At 34.6% G+C, this 21,310-nt stretch overlaps 1 protein-coding gene across 2 annotated transcripts in view; it reads right to left on the bottom strand.

The window, feature by feature from the left end:
* The window catches only part of ARID2 (AT-rich interaction domain 2), a 194,575-nt gene that overhangs the window by 66,790 nt on the left and 106,475 nt on the right, over positions 1–21,310 (bottom strand). For both annotated transcript variants that reach the window (XM_053555635.1, XM_053555636.1), the window contains 6 exons: positions 10,663–10,729; positions 10,319–10,569; positions 9,899–9,995; positions 9,585–9,794; positions 8,429–8,596; positions 1,510–1,591 (listed from right to left, as the gene is read on the bottom strand). In XM_053555635.1, the coding sequence (XP_053411610.1) occupies positions 1,510–1,591; positions 8,429–8,596; positions 9,585–9,794; positions 9,899–9,995; positions 10,319–10,569; positions 10,663–10,729 (875 nt within the window). The remainder of the gene's footprint in view (positions 1–1,509; positions 1,592–8,428; positions 8,597–9,584; positions 9,795–9,898; positions 9,996–10,318; positions 10,570–10,662; positions 10,730–21,310) is intronic.

Genomic DNA, 21,310 nt, shown 5'->3' on the forward strand with positions numbered 1-21,310 from the left:
TGCTACACACTCCCATTCTCCCATTTCAAAACTAATGCTAATTCATTACCAACTAATTCAAACTTCAGTTTGTCTTCAGTTTGTCAGTTTGCTTAGAGTGACTTCCACATATAAGTCAGGATTGGAGAATCAGTTACCCTTATACGAATCTATTCAAAATTCACTATACATAATAGGCCAACTTAGTAGCTGTTTCTTATAAACAGACTCAAATAATTATGATAAAATCATTGTAGAACAGATTCTCTTCCCCCTCTCCAAGAATTGGCAGAAATGTGTAACTGGAATTTATAAGATCAAATGTATACTTGACACACACAGATTTTATACTGTTTGTGGTATACCCTCTTTCCTATTTTCATAATCCTCTCTGTATTGAGATTTCAAAAAGACTAGATATAATAATCTTCAATTTGGTTGCAAGGTAGAAGACAAACATTTCCAAATATTATTGTAAGAAACTCCTGAAGTATAAGCGACCAATGTGTAAAAGTACAGAAGGTGAGGGGAAAGCAAATAATGAGAGAGATTTAAAACCATAAACCTGACTTAAGCAAAGTGGAAAAGTCTGGAGAAACTGTAGTAGGAAAAGATATGAAAGCACCAAAAACACGAAACACAGAGTGACAGAAGCATGAAATGGAAGACAAATAATGTTAGAGAATGAGAGAAAAGGGATCAAGGAGAGAAATTTTTAAAGTGAGATTTATAGAAAGTGATCTTATACTTCAATCTGTTACCCTCCTAAATAATTTAAGTTAAACTTTGTAAATAAGGTACAGGCAACTATTTACAGCAAATGAAATCTAGCATTTGGTTTTTCCAAAAGTGGCTGAGATATGACTACTCAATCTTCTCAAGAACAGATTATTGTCAAGTTGCTTATTTGTAGGCAGACATACTGGTTATTCTGTCATTTAATTAATTTCCCCTTACTACTCACATACACAAAATTATCTATCAATGAATAAGAAGGTTTGCTTTGGATTGAAATGAAGGGACATTTAACAACGAAATCTGGTTTTATTTTTATTTTTTGCGGTTTTTGGCCAGGGCTGGGTTTGAACCCGTCACATCTGGCATATGGGGCTGGTGCCCTACTCCTTTGAGCCACAGGCGCCACCTGAAATCTGGTTTTATTTTCTTAAAGTCAGTCCAATTCAGTTTTAACAAAACATTAATTTTAATCTGACAACACTTACTTTCTACAAAGCAACTTCCAACACAGATTTTACTCTGAAAAGAAATTAAATGGTGCAATTTAATGAAATTCTAGTCATGCTACTTTAATGCTGAAAATTCTAGAGAATATTTTGCTTTCAAATTATTCCAATACACAGGTGAAGTGATTTTACATGGTTTTTTTTTTTTTTTTTAATATAAGTGACAGTCTACTCTAATTAAAAAAATGTGGAATAAGACATTCTGGATGACTGGTGAATACATTTCTTTTTTCCTTTTGCTTTATTCTTCCCAAGGATAAAGCCTTAATAGAAATAAACCACTTACCACTGACAAGCAAACTTCTCACTATCTATTTCCACTATTCCTGGAGGTGGAGCAACATGCTGTGCTACAACTGCTCTGGAAGCTAAAGAAAAAAATACATTAGCTACATCATTTTTTTAAAACTTAGTCACTATATGCCATATTTAGTTTATGGATACTGAACCAATTAATATTCACAATGAGTATTTTTTTAAAAAGATGTGTGGACATATGAAAATACACAAATTTGAGAAGGAAGCTAAGTATAATGGAGCACATATTGTACCAGCCACTGTCTTTGAGGGTTCATGTAAACTACTTTGTTTAACCTCACAATCATTCAAATAATAGCAATATGGATAATTTAGCTAATAGAAACTATTATACCCAAGGGCCAGACACTGAACTAGATACTTTACATATATTACTTAATTTTTTTGTGAAGTAGATGCAGATAAGAAAAGTAAAGCTCAAAGAGATTAAAATAACCAGCCCAGGAGTCCCTTCAACATAAGGACAACATAAGGACAAGCATCTATCAGTTTAGTGACAGAAGCAGAATATATCAGAAATTACAACTTCACTTCTGAATTTAAAAGATTAGTATTAACTCTACTAGTGGCATATATAAAAGTTTTGGAATATGATGGACAAAAGTGGAATGAATTTAAAGTCCTACATTTACAATAGAATTTTCATAGATTAATTTTCAGGGGAGGAAAAAAAGGACAGATCTATTGATCTACTGTAATAATAATTTTGAAGTATGGCTTGGCACCCGTAGCACAGTGGTTACGGCACCAGCCACATACACCGAGGGTGGCGGGTTCGAACATGGTTGGGCCCGCTAAACAACTGCAACAAAAAAATAGCCGGGCATTGTGATGGGTGCCTATAGTCCCAGCTACTTTGGAGGCAGAGGCAGAGGCAAGAGAATCACTTAAGCCCAAGAGTTTGAGGTTGCTGTGAGCTATAACGCCAAGCCACTCTACCCAGGGCGACAGGGTGAGACTCTGTCTCAAAAAAAAAAGAAAATAATATTGAATTATCTTTTTTGTCCTGAAAAAAGCAACATGGTTGTGTAAAAATGTACTAGCTATTAATTGTCAAACAATTTCTAAGATTTCACCTATGATACATTCTAAAACAATGTCAAGGCCAATAAATAAATGAAATCAATCATCTATTATTTTCTAACAAGCTATCTGTAGAAAATGAATGTTATCTTTTCTTCTCTATTATATTATACAAAAGAATAAAAACATGAAAAAACAGTCATGTAATAAATTATAAACATTAGTCTTGTATATTTGTAAATAAAAATTAAATGTCATTATCCCGTTTTACCATTGAATCAGCATTATTTTGTATTTTAAACATATATAACATACCCACTTTTTGTCAGATGACATTTTAGCAAAACTTCTCCGAACTCTCAAACAGACCAAACGCATTCCTAAATTACTGGGATAAGAGGAACTCTATAGCACAGCCAAATCTGTGAATTATCATAAACACTCATGACCTCTTTTGGGGGCCCTAAGCTTTTTATGGATAATAACTAAGAGCTACTTAGTAAACATTTACTGTTATTAAGCCATTTATATTATCTATTCAAATCTTCACTATAAGTCTAAGTTTAATTATCTCTATTTTACAGATAGAAAACTAAAGCTCAGAGATTACCATGCAGGAATACATGCTGGAGATAGCAGAGCTGGGTATAGTTGGAAAGTGCTGGATTTCAATCCAGGTTTGTCGTATATCAGAGGCCATAACGTGATATGCTGCTGCTTTTTGTTTTTTTTTTTTGAGACAGAGTCTCAAGTTGTCACCCTGGGTAGAGTGCCATGGCATCACAGCTCACAGGAACCTCAAACGCTTGAGCTAAAGTGATTCTCTTGCCTCAATTTCCTAAGTAGCTGGTACTACTGGCGCCCGCCACAATGGCTGGCTATTTTTGTGTTGCTGTTGACATTGTTGCTTTAGCTGGCCCAGGCCGGATTCGAACCCACCAGTCTTGGTGTATGTGGCCGGTGCCCTACACACTGAACTACGGGCACCACCGATATGCTGCTTCTTAAGCAAATGTAATAGTTAGAGCCCAAATCATTTTCCCTGTTGATAAGCAAACCCAGCTTATCTTTTCTTCTCCTTCTAACTTGATACCAGTATAGAAATTAGTACTTTAGGTCCTGAACTTATGTAGAAATTTTCCCTTTCCTTCATCATTTACGTTATGAAAAAAAGAGAATACCCTCTGAATGAAATCGCCTGTATCCATTAAGAATCAATTTCATGGAACATCAGAAATTATGAGCAATTTTATAAACAATGCATAAAGACAAATAACGAAGTCACAATTAAGAATTTCAAATGGGGGCGGCGCCTGTGGCTCAGTGAGTAGGGCGCCGGCCCCACATGCAGAGGGTGGCGGGTTCAAACCCAGCCCCGGCCAAGCTGCAACCAAAAAAATAGCCAGGCGTTGTGGCGGGCGCCTGTAGTCCCAGCTACTCGGGAGGCTGAGGCAAGAGAATCGCTTAAGCCCAAGAGTTAGAGGTTGCTGTGAGCCGTGTGACGCCACGGCACTCTACCCGAGGGCGGTACAGTGAGACTCTGTCTCTACAAAAAAAAAAAAAAAAAAAAAAAGAATTTCAAATGGAAGTGTACGATTACTACAAAAAGTAGCTACAAACTGAGTAGCACTGCCCTCAAGATACCTGAAGACATTCCAAATAATATAAAGGCACTTGTACTTTGAAAGGAATCCATTCCCAGGTAGTTGTCTTTCATATGCATTCTTTCTAAAACTGCTTTGCTTGAGGGTTATCACCTTTTTGCTAACTGTTCTTCTCCCATTTTGAAATAAAAAGGCTTAACTCTCACCTATCTTTTTACAGCACTGTAAAATTATGCATTATAGTTAAATGCACAACCCTAGAGTCAGAAAGTTCGATCACTCACTAGCTGTGGCCACTGGTAAATTATTTAACATTTCTATCTATAAATGTGGAAAAGTAACTCTATACTGATGTCATACATTGTTATGAGGATTAGAGTAATTTATGTAAAAATCTCTGGAAAACCAAGGGGAGAATTAGAAAATTGGTGTCCACAAAGGTTCTTAACCAAGGTAGTATGGTAGAGTTTCCTGTCAATCCTAGAGTTTTATACAGTTTATTACAGTTACATACAAAGTTGGGCATCAAAATTAGAGGTGCCCAACTTCTTTTTGGTGACCCTTGGTATGTTCTGAATTCAGATAATATTATAGAGTGATGACAATTATGCTTAATGTCCTTGCCTCCCCTCTCTCTCAACTATTATCAAAGAATGCATTATTTCTGAGGCAGAATCTTAGGTAAGCAAAACACAGAATTATCTAAGGTGATAGTCTTTTATTTCATTCAGATTACAAAATCACGGCAACTTTAACTCTTACAATTCTGAAGGTAAAGAAGGTGTCATAGTAATTACTTTCAAGAAAGTAACAGAAAGTGAGTCTGATAAAGCAAAAGACTTGATAAGAAAAACTACTTTCATCAGTTCATGTAGCATCTTTCATAAATTGGATGAGGTAAATCTGCAGTGCCATGGTTTTCACAAAAATATATTTGAAGCACGTAATAAAAAAATACTTTATAAACATCTAATACACTGTACTGGTCTTGAGCAATATTTCAATTTTCCTAACCCAGTAGTCCTCAAAGTATAGTCCTCAGAATTGGTGCTTCAGCATCTCACAGGAAATTGTTAGGAATGAAAATTCTCAGGTTCTACCTGATTGAGTAATTCAGTTTATGGATCCCAGAAATCTTGAGTTTTAGTTAGATCCATCAGGCAATTTTGATATACCATAAAACTTGAGAACTCCTGTACTAAAACTTCTTGAATACTATATATTAGGTTTCACAAGTAACCTCTAAGTAAAAGAATAGCAAATGTAATTAATATCTTTTTTATATATTTTCTAGAAGCTTAAAAAAGAATATCTGTATTCAATGCATATGCTACAATACTCTTAAAGTCAGGTACTTGGTAATTTTTTTATTTCAACAACAAAAAAGGAGAACACAAATTGTCAGATGGTCATTAAAAATAAATTTAATACTTTTTGGATAATTCTGAAGAAATTCAAAGAACTATAACTTCTATCTTCATCTTTTATTGATTTGAACTAGACTTTTCAATTTATCTCTATACAAAGAAAATAGAACTGATGCTGATTCCTGTTTCATGCTAGCAATATGTAATATTCATGAAGAGATAGAGTTTCTATAGGATTAGCGGGGAAAGTCCCATTCATCTTATTAAGAGATGCACTTCTAATAATTTTTCTTTTTGTTTAATAATTACTTATAAAAGCTTATATTTACTATCATTTAGTGTATTTTTTTACTAAAATGTAATAAATTTTTAAACATGGCTTTATAGAATAACAAAGAATTTTAAAACATAATATTTATTTTATAGCTAAAAGGTATTAATAGGGCAATGAATAACGAGAGTTTCAAACATAAAATACGTATTAGTATCAAATTCTGTGAGGATATTGGAATATGAGCTCAAGGTAAAAAAGAAATATAAAATTTCTGACGTTAAAGAGGCTGTGTATTTTCTAAATGGATGATCCTGTGAAGATTCTACTGAGTATAAAAGGCACTGCAACTATTTTATTTTTAAAATTCAGTTTAATATATATCAAAAAATATATTCTTTGCAATTATTTAAATTACGTTGAAGAAATTTAGCTATAAACCTATAAACATGGATGAAAGATTATAAAAGTTTTCATAGGAATGAGGTAAATGAGAAAAAGTCTGAAGATGACCATTCCATAGGAGTGCAATATCAAACTATGGGAGGCATAGGGGAGACCAAACTATAAAAGCATAACTAATCAAATAATTTAAAGTTGTCACTTAGGGACAGCATAAGTAATAAAGTACTTTCCAGTTCAAAATTAAATCTTTTAGGTTCCTAGGAACCTACTCCTATTTCTACTCCTATCTCTATCAATAAATTTCTAAATAAATGAATAAGCCACAAACTCTCAATGTTTAAATTTGTCCATTTGCCAAATAACAACCAACTCTTAGATAGGAGAATGTAGGGTTCATTAATTAACTTGTCAATAGACCTATTAAGATCAGTGGTCAACCATACAGCAAAAATAGCCTTCATCACAATCACCTTTGCATATTCCCAAATGGCTCATTATAGTTCAGTGTATACACTGATAATTTGTCTAATCATCTGTTTCTTTATGGCCTTCAATTAACTTAATCTTCAGTGTTTTCTTTGAAGAAAAACATATCCTCATTACCCAGTCAACTGGTAACATGAACTATTTGATTTCTTTGTCAAGGCTGAGAAACCATTACTACTCCGATGAAACATTCCTGGGTATGACCTGGCTATTTAACATTTATTACCTGTGAGTGAAAACTCTTGAGTAGACTGGCAGTCAGAATTACCCACTTTTTGCCTTCTATAATTTGTCCACTTCTGTCAGATGGGTTCAAGTAAATTAAAGTAACATAGGCTATCACTCTACCCATATACTTCAGAAGAACCTTAACAGAAATCAATGAAATATGTGATACATATTACATACTTTGCATAAATAGAGTATATAATTTTAGTACTATGAGTTGAAGTAGAGGAGAGTTTGGGACCACGGATGAATGTGAGAAGAAATAGCTAGAGAAATATGATGAGAATCTGAACCAATTCATAAGCACTGGCAATTGACAAGGCCAGGTATTTAGGAAGATTCAACAGGACTTGTGAACAGATGGATATATAAACTAAAGATTAAGAATAATGAGACTTTTGGTTTGTAGATAGTGAGGTAGATGAGAAAGACCTGAATGTATTTCTAGCTGAAAGGAAAAAGCATGTGGAGAAAGAAAGGTTTAAGATATGGGAACAACAACAACAAAAAGATATGGGAATGAGGAGATGGGAAAGACTGATATTCGAGCACAAATGCAGAAGTTAGCAACTCTTTCGGAGACAAGCAGAAGCTAAAGGAGAATAAGTTCAGACAGATGGTAATAAGTCTGTAAGTGAAGGAGTAAGAAGTTAAAGAAATTCATTCTACACAGCCTCCATATTAACTGCAATATGAGAGGTGAGATCAACTGTGAAAAAAAGCAATTTCCATTAAAAAAAATACAAGGAGAAAAAGTGTTTTGGGGACAGCAGGTGAGAGGGTAAGAAGCAGAAGGGCAAGTAAAGTGAAAGATGGATTATTAGGACAAACAAAGGTAGAGAAAGCACTCTACAAAAAGGCTACAAGTGTTAAAATAGAAAAGTAATGACTCATAATGAGCCAGGAGAAAGAAGTCCAAGGACTAAAGAGAAGGCTGGTCATTAGACATGTCTGCACTGCAATAACAGTTGAGTAAACAGAATTAAACCAAAGGACTCTAGGAAGGGTGCACATGTGCAAGTGGATATGCTTGAATGTGTGTATACACATGCAGATGTGTCTGCTCATAGGCTCGGATTCTGAGCTGTTGGGTCCGAGAGATTGAGAGGTAATCCTACTGTTCACCCGAGAAAATTATATGGTAATATGTGATTAACCTATTCTGGTATGTCACAATTTCCCAGCACCAAAATCACAAAAAATAAGCCCAGTGGAGTACTTTTTATTGATCTCACAATTGGGAATACTGAATTCCCCACATTTCTCTAAATCCTTCTCAACTGACTATACCTCCTACACTATTCTTTCTCTGTGTTCATCTGGATCCTGCTACTCCTGGAATGTATGTCTAATGTCTAAGAAATTAGGGTAACATGCAAATTCTTCTTTGGCCTACTTTATTATAAAATATCAGTTACTTGTATTGCATATTGAAATTTATCTTTAGTATTAAGTCTTATACACACATAAACATACTGGAAAAGAACACGTAAAGAGACTAACCTGGGGCAGATGCTACATGGGTCTGGGTTTGGACTTGCTCTACAGCTTGTGGCCTAATTTCAGATAAAACTTGATGACCGGAACTCGGATGTTCGACAAGTTTTACTGCAGCTAGTGCATCAGGGCCAAACATCTGAATATCCATAGAAACCAGACACACTAACATATCTAAAATAAATTTAAAAAATAATAGTTATTAGTCAATAACATTATTAAACAATGCATTCACTGATGAACATATGCTGTACAGAATACTGCTTCTTAAATGCCAACCCATGAATCACTGTGCATCAGAATTATCTGTGGATCTTTTTTTTTTTTTTTGTGGTTTTTGGCCTGGGCTAGGTTTGAACCCGCCACCTCCGGCATATGGGACCGGCACCCTACTCCTTGAGCCACAGGCGCAGCCCCTTATCTGTGGATCTTTAAAGAAGATTTTTAGGCTCAATCTCTGAAGACTGATTTAGTAGCTCTGTAGTGGAGGCTAGATATCTATATTCTTATAAGCTTCCAAAGTGATTTTCTGACATGGAGCTAGATTTAGAAACCATTGATAAGAAAGTGTTATCTTAATTTCTCAGTAATAGCAATTTTCAAGCTAAATCTTTATTAACTCTGATTTTAAAATTTATTTCCAAGAAGGACATCACTTTAATTACTGAGTAAAATGCTTTAATAAGTACGTTTAAAACTGACAACTCTTAAAGATGAGTTCATTGACTTGTAAGGATAGTGCCAACATCAGCACTTCTAGGAATGGAAGGAAGCTTGTTTCACTTAGCTTTAGTTGTTTAATAGTAGTGGCAGACCATAGGAAACAGAAAGACCTGCTCCCAGAGAAGTCAGACATAGAAGTTTTGTCAGTTTCAAATCTGATATATAACAATAAGAATAAAAAGAAGAAATAGGGACTGACTGCTGATAGCCACATATTCCTGGTCTCTATATGATAGACGTTTCTTCCTCATCCAAAACAGGTAGAATAATGTAAACAAGTACCTCAAAATAAAACATAAAACCTCAATATCAATGAAGGTTTTTGTATAGCACCATATTAGGTATTTTTCCTAAATATTTTTCCTTAAAGTAATTCAAATTTTTTTTATTACTTTTTTCTTTCTTATTTTTTATTCAAAATTTTTTTGTCCAGTCTTACCTATGCTCTTTTCTACTTTTGCAATTTTTGTGCAAGCGACATCTCCCATTTCAGTGAGCATATATAGCACCTCAAGTGTTGAGATTACGAGCAGCACATCAGGTAAAGTGAGATGACAAATGATCTCTCTGTATGAATCCTGATCCACATATTCACAAATTAAAACACCATTATCTTCTGCTTTGCAAAGATTTCCCAAAATTTCCATGCCTGAAATACACACACATGTTGTTTTGTAACAAATGAAAGATGTTGCTTTGTAACAAATGAAAGTCTGTTCCCTTGAGACAATAAAAACTTAAGTGACTGCTCACCTCTCATCTTTAAAAATCTATCCCTTGACATTAGGCATTTTGTAACAGTATGAAACATCAGATGAGTAGTTTTGAAGTCAACAGGGTCCAATAAAAGCTGTAAAGAAGAAAGAACACTACCACTGAGGTATGCTTCTTTCAGAGCTGTGTATTTCAACTTTAATAAAAAAGAACAGGACAAGGTTGCATTCTTTTAAAAATGTAATTATTCTAACACTAGCCACCAATAAATTTGAAGCATCATTTCAAATACTTTTTTCCACAAGCATCTGTGATACTTCTATATTACCACTTTTAGCAAAAAATATATCTATGCATTTAATATTCTGTAAATATGGCAACTATAAAATGCCACATCCTAAACTTTTAAAATTAATGTGCTAACTACAGAACTATTTTAAAGTACTGTCACATGCTTACCTCAGCTGCAATATTTCCTAATGTGTCAAGGCCTAATTGCCTTAAAGAAATAAAATGACTATGTGCAGAAAGTAATAGGAAACGAAGACAGGTACGATTAGCTGCCAAGAGCTTAACATTGCCCTCCTCAAAGGAAAGATTTCGCAAAATCACTGCAATCTGAAGTACCCGCTGTCCTTCAATATCATTAATGCCCAGTTTTCGAGGTGGATGAAATAAAGATTCCCAAATCCATTCTCCTGATGTACCTTCTGCAACAGAAAATACGTATTTTACTTAAATTGGTATTTCATTTATTACTGACACTTAAAAATTGTTTAATAATTTTGCTTTCATTGACTTACCATGAGACTTGTTTCTGTCAGAAATGAGGTCACGAACTTCATTATCATCAACAATATCTTTCCAAAACTGTAATGAGAAATTACTATTAACTCTCATGATCTGAAACAACCATTACTTTAAAAATAATCAAACATAACATAAAATTGTAACATTTTTAATTGTTTTTAGTTTATGTGGATATTATTACATTCTATGGATTTAATTCTCTGGCATAAATGCTTGATTTCTATAAGATATTTTATATAGTAAGGTATCATTTTATGACTAGTGATTTTTTTTTTTTTTTGGAGACACCTTAGGTAGAGTGTCATGGCATCACAGCTGACAACAACCTCAAACTCTTGGGCTTAAGCAATTCTCTTGCCTCAGCCTACTGAGTAGCTGGGACTGCAGGAGCCCAAACCACAACACTTGGCTATTTATTTTGTTGTAGTTATTGCTGTTCAGCAGGCCCAGCCCAGGCTTGAACCTGCCAGGCTAGGTGTATGTAGCTGGCGCCCTACTCACTGAGCTACGGGCGACGAGCCACTAGTTTTTAAAATTTCAGATCAATATGAGAGTACAGACAAACTTTGTTTGTGTTTACAGGGTAAAGTCCACGTTGCAGCTGTGCCCGCCACCTGGAAAGTTGCCATATACCCTTATATAAATTATGCCTATTAGGTGACAGCATATCAATTCTCCTTCCTCCTCCCTTATCCCCCCACTTGAGTTTGTGTTTTTCTCTTGTGTAGATGTGTAGTTATTCATCTACTGATTTTATATTACTTTTGAGTACTTGAATTCTTGCTTTTCCATTCTTGTGATACTTTACTAAGCAGAATGTCCTCCAACTCCATCCAGGCCAATCCAAAAGATGTAAAGTCATCATCTTTATTATGGCTGAATACTATTCCATGGTATACATATACCACAGTTTATTAATCCATTCACATGTAAGTGGGTACTTGGGTTGATTCCACATCTTAGCCATTGTGAACTGAGCTGCGATAAACATTCTTGTGCATATGTCCTTATGGTAAAATTACTTTTTTTTCTAGTTAGATACCTCATAATGGGATTGCAGGATCAAATGGAAGGTCTACTTTTTGTTCTTTGAGGATTCTCCGTACTTCCCTTCAAAGCGGATGTACTAAGTTTGCAATCCCACCAACAGTTTAAAAATGTTTCCTTTCTCCATACCCTCACCAGCACCTGTAGTTTTGAGACTTTGAAGAAGAGAATAGCCTACTGGGGCTAGGTGATATTTCAAGGTGGTTTTGACTTGCATTTCTCTGATAATTAGAAAAGAGGAGCATTTTTTTTCATGTGTTCATTAGCCTGTCTTCTTTGAAGAAGGTTCTGTGTATATGTCTTACCCAGGAATAAATGGGTTTGCTCTTTTTTTGTCGATTGAACTGTGGTTCTTAACCTAGGAACTATAAACCCCTACAAAGTCTATGAAAGAAATTAGGACTTGCATGGTAGAAAAAACAGTATCTTTATCTACATTAAATTGGAACTGAAATCAAGCATTTCTTTAGCATTTTCTTCATCTCTGAAAGTTAAGCAATGAACCATAGTAATATTAGAGTACCTGTGACCTTTGTTACCAATAACAGATACTTTCCAATCACTTTACAGACATTGAGAATATCAAGAAATAGTTTATGCTAGTGAATACTTGAAAATTATAGAAAGTAGAAAAATCACTTGCAAATTGCACATAATCACAATAATCCTGTTTATAGACACTCATGAGACATAGCAAGTGGTGGAACTGCATGTTCCTAAATTGATAATCCAGACACTTAAGTGGCATTCCACTATTCCATACCTACAATTGTTTTTGATCCATATGTGGGAAGAGATGAGTCAAACGTTCAATATTCTTTTTCAGGGTAAAAAACAAATGCCTTAATGCTGATATATCTGTGTAAAATTTTCCCTACGACACTTAACTATTACTTATGTGTTAATAAAGAAGCACATGGGCTATTAGTTCACTTTTAATTTCTAAACACTATGGTAAGTATGTTTCAAAATAGGTTTTTTTTTTTTTTGTAGAGACGGAGTCTCACTGTACCGCCCTCGGGTAGAGTGCCGTGGCGTCACACGGCTCACAGCAACCTGTTGGGTTGGGGGGGTTAGGAGGGGAAATCAAAGTTCTTTCACATTTAAAACGATCAGTCTGAGAGAAAGGTTCACTGGCTTCAAAACAGTACCAAAGGTATCCACTGCATACAAAACACATGATAAAAACTTTTGGTAACTAGGCACTGTGGCAGGTGCCTGTAGTCCCAGCTACTTGGGAAGTAGAGGCAAGAGAATCATTTGAGCCTAAGAATATGAGGTTGCTGTGAGCTATGACGCCATAGCACTCTACACAGGGTGACAAAAGTGATACTCTATCTCAAAAACAAAAAACTTTTGGTAGCAATAAAAAAATAAAAAGTAGACATATTTAAAAAAACAATGTTCAATAGTGATGGAAAAGAGCCACAGGAATTCAATTAAAGATATCAGAAAAGAAACTTAAAATGACCACAACTATTAAGTCAATAAAGAAATAAGTTAGCAAGAAAATAAAGACTGAAAATATTGGCAAAAAAATGAAAACTATAAGAATTCAGTTCTGGAACTGAAAAACATAACTGAAATTAAGAACTCAATGGATACGGTTAAGAACTGACTACATACAACTCAAGAGAGAATTAATAAACTAGAAAAGAGGGCAAAAAAACCCAAACAAGTTTGAAGGATAAAGAGAGAAATGGATGAACAGAAATAGTGTATAGGAGACAATAGACAGAGGAAAGTTCCAATGTGCATATAATTCCTGAAGAAGTAAAGAGAGAGAATGGGCAGATAATTTTCTAAAACAATTGAAAGATGTCACACTACAGATTTAAGAAGTACTATAAATTCCAAGAAAGAAAATGAAAATGTGTAGGAACATCATAACAAAACACTTAAAAAACAAAGACAAAGAGAAAATTCTTAAGTGCAGATAGACCAAAAAAAAAAAAAAAGAGAGAGAAATTTAAAAACAACAATTGAAACAGCAGCAGACTTTGTTAACAGAAATAATGGGAGCCAGAAGACAATGAAATGTTTTCAAAGAAAATATCTGCCAATTTAGAAATTTTCTTCTCTTTTTGGGACAGAGCCTTACTTTCCTGCCCTTGGCAGAGTGCCATGACATCACAGCTCACAGTAACCTCAAACTTTTGGGTTCAAGCCATTCTCTTGCCTTAGCCTCCCTGGTAGCTGGGACTACAGGCACCCACCACAATGCTCAGTTATTTCTAGAGACATGGTCTCGCTCTTCCTCAGGCTGGTCTTGAACTCCTGAGGTCAGGCAATCCATCCGCCTCGGTCTCCCAGAGTTCCAGGACTACAAATGTGAGCCACTATGCATGGCTCGACATAGAATTTCTATACAGTGAAATTATTCTGCAAGAATGAAGATGAATCCCTTGTCACCTAGTGGATGGGATAAAATTAAAAGTAAAAGAGAGAAGAAAAAAAGAATGAAGGTAAAGCACTGCAATAAAGAAGAAATCATTAAAAAAGCAAATGTGGTTAGGCCAAAATAAATATTTAATGAATAAATCACATAAAAAATGCTTATGTAGAAATAATATGTAAATTTAAAATTAAGAAAAAAACATTCTTTGAAGAGATTTTTGTTTAGGTGGCAATGGAGTAACTAATATTAGAGTACCTTAGCATAAAATAACATGCTTGAAAAAATTTGTTTTAGAGATTGGAAAACAGGTAGCACAAGACAACAACCATAGAAACAAAGGAAAGAAATGAGGAGAACCTAATGATTGCCCATACTTCTACTTGGACATTATTTCTAGAAAAAGGCATAGTGGAGAGAATTCTAAGAGATCATAGTGATTGCTTAGCTGATGGATCAGGGCGCAGCAAAGCTAAGGCAGGTAGAATTTGAGAGCAAATTTGTAATAAAGAATGGGTTACGCAGAGAAAGAGCTCTATGCAATCTGCAGAGATACTGCAGTCTATTGCTAAGTAGTAAGTTACACATGTGTATAGTCAAAGTGCACAATGTCCGGCAAAAGAAAAAAAAAATCCAAACAAGAAAACATTAAAGAGAACTCTACTGAGGAGCTGTAATTGAACCATTCCAAGAATACAGAAAACTCAGTATATCCCTTGATTACTTTAGTAAAGGCCCCCTCCCAAATTCCACACCACAGGAATAAGAATAAACTAGCCCTAGAATAAAGATAAACTGCATTTTTTTTTTTTGAGACAGAGTCTCAAGCTGTTGCCCTGGGTAGAGTGCCATGGCATCATAGCTCACAGCAACTTCCAACTCTTGGGGTCAAGCGATCCCTCAATTTTTTCTGTTTTAGTAGAGATGGGGTCTTGCTTTTGCTCAGGCTAGTCTCGAACTTGTGAGCTCAAGCAATCCACCCGCCTCTGCCTCCCAGAGTGCTAGGATTACAGCACCACATCTGGCCACCTAAACTGCATTTGTCATACCAAAGCTTTAAAACAATCCTACCATAACTAATCCACATATCAAGTAGTAGCATGCTAAAACAAAGTTCAACATTTTGGAAAAACACCAAAATCCAGACACTCAACAGTGTAATATTCAAAATATTCACATCTAATAAAAAAATTACTAAACACACAAAGAAAGTAGGAAACACGACCCACAACAAGACAAAATCAATTTTATCAAAAATTGACCCTGAAATAACAAAGACAACAGAATTGACAAGAACTTTTGAAAAACTGTTATTAAATATGCTGAAGGATTTAAAAGAAAATACATATGTAATTAGGAAAGAAATGAACAATATAAAAAGATAACCAAATTGAATTTCTAGAGCTAAAAAATGTAATACAAATTCTCCATGACTTATGATGGGATTACATCCCAATAAGTAAATAATATCCTAAGTCAAAAATATTTTTAATACCGCCAATAAACCCCAAATTATATGTACAAAAATTATAACTCAGGGACCATCAGTAGCTGAAATGAAAATGATTCATGAAATGGCTTACCTAGAAAAGAGAAGATAAAAACAACATAACTAAAGAAACAATCCACAATGAAGCAAATAGAAAACAAAAAAGGTTTAAACAATGACTAGAGCTTCAGTTATCTGTGGAACAACCACATGGTCTATATCTGTGTACACAGTCAGCCATCACTGTCTGTGAAGGATTGGTTCTAGGACTCCCCACAGATACCAACAATAACTTAACAAAGAGCAAATTAATAAGTGAAAAAGTAGAACCTAAGCCAAGACTGAATAAATAGAGATGAATTTGTTCAAGGACCCCTGGCCTTAACTAACACGTGGTAAAAGTATTAATTTACCACCTTAATAAGGATTCAAAATATAATGTCCAGTAAAATCAATGAGAGAAGAGAAAAAATGTGTATGAACATCAAATAATAAATAATACTCAGTCAAATCATTTCAGGACAAGAAAGACGGAAAATAAAACTCCTAGAATAGGAAGGACATATACAAATCAGAAACATGGTAAATTTCAACACAAATATATCAAAATTATATTAAATGTAAATGGAATAAATGTACTAATTTGAAAATAAAGCTTTTTATGCTAGAAAAAATAATCACCAAAATGCTAAACATCAGTTGTTTTCAAAAAACTCGTGAAAACAAAGGTTGAAAGTAAAATATAAATCATATGTATGTATCTACAACAACCAAATCAAAGCTAATGTAGTTTTACTAATGCCAACACACACCAAAAAAAACACATCAAGGCAAAAAGATACCTCATAATTTAAACTGATGAGAAAGCTACAATGACTACACTTGTTTTCAGTAAATAATACAGTCTCAAAATATTAAAACACAATATTATAGAGCTAAAAGGAGAAAGAGTCACATCCACAATCAAATTGGGTAATTTTAACATACAGAAATGTAAAGAATGAACAGATAAAAGTATCAGTATTGATGTGGAAATATGAGCATCAAGATTAATGGTTTGGGCCTGACATATATAGAAATCTATACCCAAATTCAGTATATAAATTCTTTTCAAATACATGTTTATAAAATCTGACTAATGCTAGGGTAAAAAATAAAGGGTGAAACATTTCAAAAGGTTAAAATTATACAGAGTACATTTCTCTCTCAACACAGTGCAATTCAGTTAGAAATAGATGAGAAAAAGAAAACTAGAATAAATTCACATGATTTTGGAAATTTAGAAAATTCTTTCCTCAATAACCTATGTATCAAGAGAATGAATAGTTAAACTTGAGTGTAATAAAAACATAACAAAATTGGTAGTATAAAGTTAAAGTTGTACCTAGAAAGGATTTTGTGGCCTTAAATGTATTTATTAGAATGTATTCTATAATGGGGCGGGGTAGGGAGCAGCAAAATGGCATGATTTAAGCACCAGATCAAGAAGTCAGAAAAGGGCAGCAAATTAGACTCAAAAATACAGCATATAAAGATACATGAACAGCAGAAATTAATGAAAACATACAATAGCAGGAATCACTTACTCTTCAATGTATTTGTATCTTTGATTTCATGTGATTGGTGATAATACTCACAATGCCCACTCCCTACTGTGAATGCACTTATAAACATTGTGTGCAACTCATCTATTTTCTTGAGTTAAAGAAATTATATAACTCTATAACCAAAGAGTTTGGCTTTCAATAGGTGCGATAACACAGGCCAGAGGACCTTGAGTCAGCTGGTAAATTAGGGAATTAGAAATGCAATTCTGTATCACTGTGAAAAATATGAAGACCTAACACCCTAAAAGAAAGGGAGACAAGGGCAGCGCCTGTGGCTCAGTCGGTAAGGCGCCGGCCCCATATACCGAGGGTGGCGGGTTCAAACCCGGCCCTGGCTGAACTGCAACCAAAAAATAGCTGGGCGTTGTGGCGGGCGCCTGTATTCCCAGCTACTCGGGAGGCTGAGGCAAGAGAATCACTTAAGCCCAGGAGTTGGAGGTTGCTGTGAGCTGTGTGATGCCACAGCACTCTACCGAAGGCCATAAAGTGAGACTCTGTCTCTACAAAAAAAAAAAAAAAAAAAAAAAAAAAAAAAAAAAGAAATGCAATTCTGTATCACTGTGAAAAATATGAAGACCTAACACCCTAAAAGAAAGGGAGACAAGGGCAGCGCCTGTGGCTCAGTCGGTAAGGCGCCGGCCCCATATACCGAGGGTGGCGGGTTCAAACCCGGCCCTGGCTGAACTGCAACCAAAAAATAGCTGGGCGTTGTGGCGGGCGCCTGTATTCCCAGCTACTCGGGAGGCTGAGGCAAGAGAATCACTTAAGCCCAGGAGTTGGAGGTTGCTGTGAGCTGTGTGATGCCATGGCCCTCTACCGAGGGCCATAAAGTGAGACTCTGTCTCTACAAAAAAAAAAAAAAAAAAAGTAAGGGAGACAAGAGGGTTTGTCTATCTGTACGTGAGTTTTGGGTTAAGAACAATGCCCTAAATTTTCACCACTGACGTATTCCTCAATCTCCATGGGTTTAGGTTTACTACCTAAACTAGAAAAATCAATGAAGAAGTTAATATAGTCATTCTAGATCACATTTTCTGTGTTGCAAATGCAACACAGCGATGGAAGAATAAACTCTCGGTCTAACCTGTACAAAAGCGTGGTGGCTCACCCCTGACATCTAGCACTTTGGGAGGTCGAGGCTGGCGGACTGCCTGAGCTCACAGGTTCAAGACCAGCCTGAGCCAGATCAAGACCTTGTCTCTCAAAATAGCCAAGCATTGTGGCAGGCGCCTGTAGTCCCAGCTACTCGGGAGGCTGAGGCAAGAGAATTGCTTGAGCCGGAGAGTTTGAGGTTCCCGTGAGCTAAGATGCCATGACACTGTACCAAGGATGACAATGTGAGACTCTGTCTCAAAAAAAAAAAAAAAAAAAAAAAATCCCATAAGAACAAGTCTGTTGACATTTGTAACCAACATTATAAAACAAAAGGGACTAAATTTACCATATGTTAGGAAAATTAGTAGCAAAAAAGCCTCAAATATTTGAATTATCAGGTGTATGCATTTAAATTTAAATTATATATGGTATTTACATATTTTGTTTATGTATTACATAAATATTTAATTTATCAATTTAAATTAATTCTTAAAAATATTTAAAAATATACATATCATATTAAAAATTATTTTAAAAATTAAAAAGAAGGCCAAAAAGGGCAAATTCGAAAGAAGACAGAATTTCTAGAAATTAGGACATGGTCATTAAAATTAAAAACTAAACAAATTGGTCAAGCAACATGTTAAATATAGCTTAAAAATGACTAAGGGAACTGAAAAACAAGCCTAAGTAAACAACCCAGAATCAAAGATACAGAACATACAGAAGAAAAATTAAGAGACATGAAGCTAGAATTAAGAAACGTTCAACTCTGGAATTCCAGAAATAAAGAAAATTTACAACTTGTCACACTGTTGCAAGATACCAAGGAAAAATAGAAGATCTGAAATTAACAAAAAAGAAAGATTACCTCAAAGGAAGGCACAAATCAACAGGATATTAAGATAAGGAAAATGTAAGTTAACAATCTGTAATAGAATACAGGCAAAAATATAATCACAAAACTCAGAATTTTACCAGTAAGATGTCCTTACTTATACTGTGTTATACTGTGGAAAGAACACATATTCAGAAGGGAAATGGGGTATGCAAGAAAAGAATGAGGGCAAATAATTAGATTAAACCTGACTTCTTGGGTTTTAAATTCCATGAAGGTACAAAAATAAAGAAACTATTTTTAGAAAGGTGCTATGAACAAATTAATATTTTTTCCAGTTAAAAAACAGAAGATTTTCTAAAATTACAATGAAAAGAATTCTTATTTTAGACTAAAAATCTGGTAATTTAAAGCCCTAACCACAGGAAAAATAAAAGTGGAAAAAATGGAGCCTAGAAATAGATACATACATATATGTATGATTGGTGGATTTGATTTATGACAAAGATAATATTGAAACACAGTGGGGAAAAATATATTTTTTTAAACAAGTGATACAGGTTCAACTGAGTAGCCATATGAGAAAACAAAAAAACAAATCTTAAGTCCTAACATATACCACACACACAAACGCTCCATATGTAGATCTAAATGTAAAAGGTAAAACAGAAGAAAAAAGGAATATACGTTTTATTTCATGGAAAGGAAAATTTTGCCAAAAGAGCTGAAAAATGGCTAACTTTAAGGAAAAAAATTGTTAAGCTGAAGTACAATAAAATTAAGAACTTAGGTTCACCAAAAGACACCATTAAAGAATGAAAAGATAAGCCAATATATCTTAAAAAGAATTTCTTTTTTTGTGGTTTTTGGCCGGGGCTGGGTTTGAACCTGCCACCTCCGGCATATGGGACCGGAGCCCTACTCCTTGAGCCACAGGCGCCGCCCTTAAAAAGAATTTTTATCCAAATATTTATAGAGATCCTATAAGGCAGTTAAGACAAGTAATCTCAAAGAAAAAAATTGGCAAAATATAAGCACTGCACACAAAGAGCTGTCAAAAATAGCCAAAGGTATTCTATTTCTTTTCACACATTAAGAAAAAATGGAAAATTAAAACTGAACTGGTTAAAATGAAAGAGACTGACAATACCAAACGCTGGCAACAAGGAGCAACTGAAATACTGCTATGGAAAGAATAAACTGTACAACCATTCTGAAAATATGTCACACAGAATACACTGAATATATGCACAGCCTATAACCTAGCAATTTGACTCCTACTATTACCCAACCAAAATGCATGCATACATTACCAAACACATGTATAAAACCCTTCATTACGAGAATTATTTGTTTCTAAACTGGCAACAACTCAATTCTTATTACTTTCTGTATTTAAAGTAGAATGAACAGACTGCTGTAATGTAATTATATTCAGGCAATGTAATTATATATAATGATAGAAATGAAGTACAAAAAAGTATTTTAAAGATATAAGTGAAACTTTTACAAACATAATGTTGAGCAACAGAAAAAAAGAGGTAGCATGGGGAGAAGGGATTGCAAGAGGACATGAGTACGGCACTTCAGAGGTGCTGATTATGTTCTGTTTCTTTGTATAAGGGTTACATTGGTGTATTCCGTTCATAAACATTTTTCCTTAATTTTTACGAATATGTAATAGTTGTAAACATTTCTTGAGTTACATAGCTATGCAAGCTTTTCTAAGTATGTATTATATAATTTATTGAAAATTTACTTAAGGTAGCTGGGCGTTGTTGGCGGGCGCCTGTATTCCTAGCTACTTGGGAGGCTGAGGCAAGAGTCACTTAAGCCCAAGAATTTGAGGTTGCTGTAAGCTGTGACGCCACAGCACTCTACCAAGGGTGACAAAGTGAAACTTAGTCTCAAAAAAAGAAAAAATTACTTAAGGGATTTAGGAAAATGTATAAAATAAAGTTTCAATGTATCCTAAAGCTTAGTTTTAATAAACATAACAATATATCTTTTCACATTAATCAGAATTTTCTGTTAAGTGCATATTCTTATCTAAGGCAGGCACATTGTCTGCTACTACTTTCTCTTATGTTTATCAAGATCTTGTCACACAAGTAAACTTTCTATACTTGAAAGTAATTTTGTTTTTACCTCAAAACATTTTCATTTGCTA

The sequence above is a fragment of the Nycticebus coucang genome, chromosome 12, assembly GCF_027406575.1.
Source record: "Nycticebus coucang isolate mNycCou1 chromosome 12, mNycCou1.pri, whole genome shotgun sequence".
Lineage (NCBI taxonomy): Eukaryota > Metazoa > Chordata > Mammalia > Primates > Lorisidae > Nycticebus > Nycticebus coucang.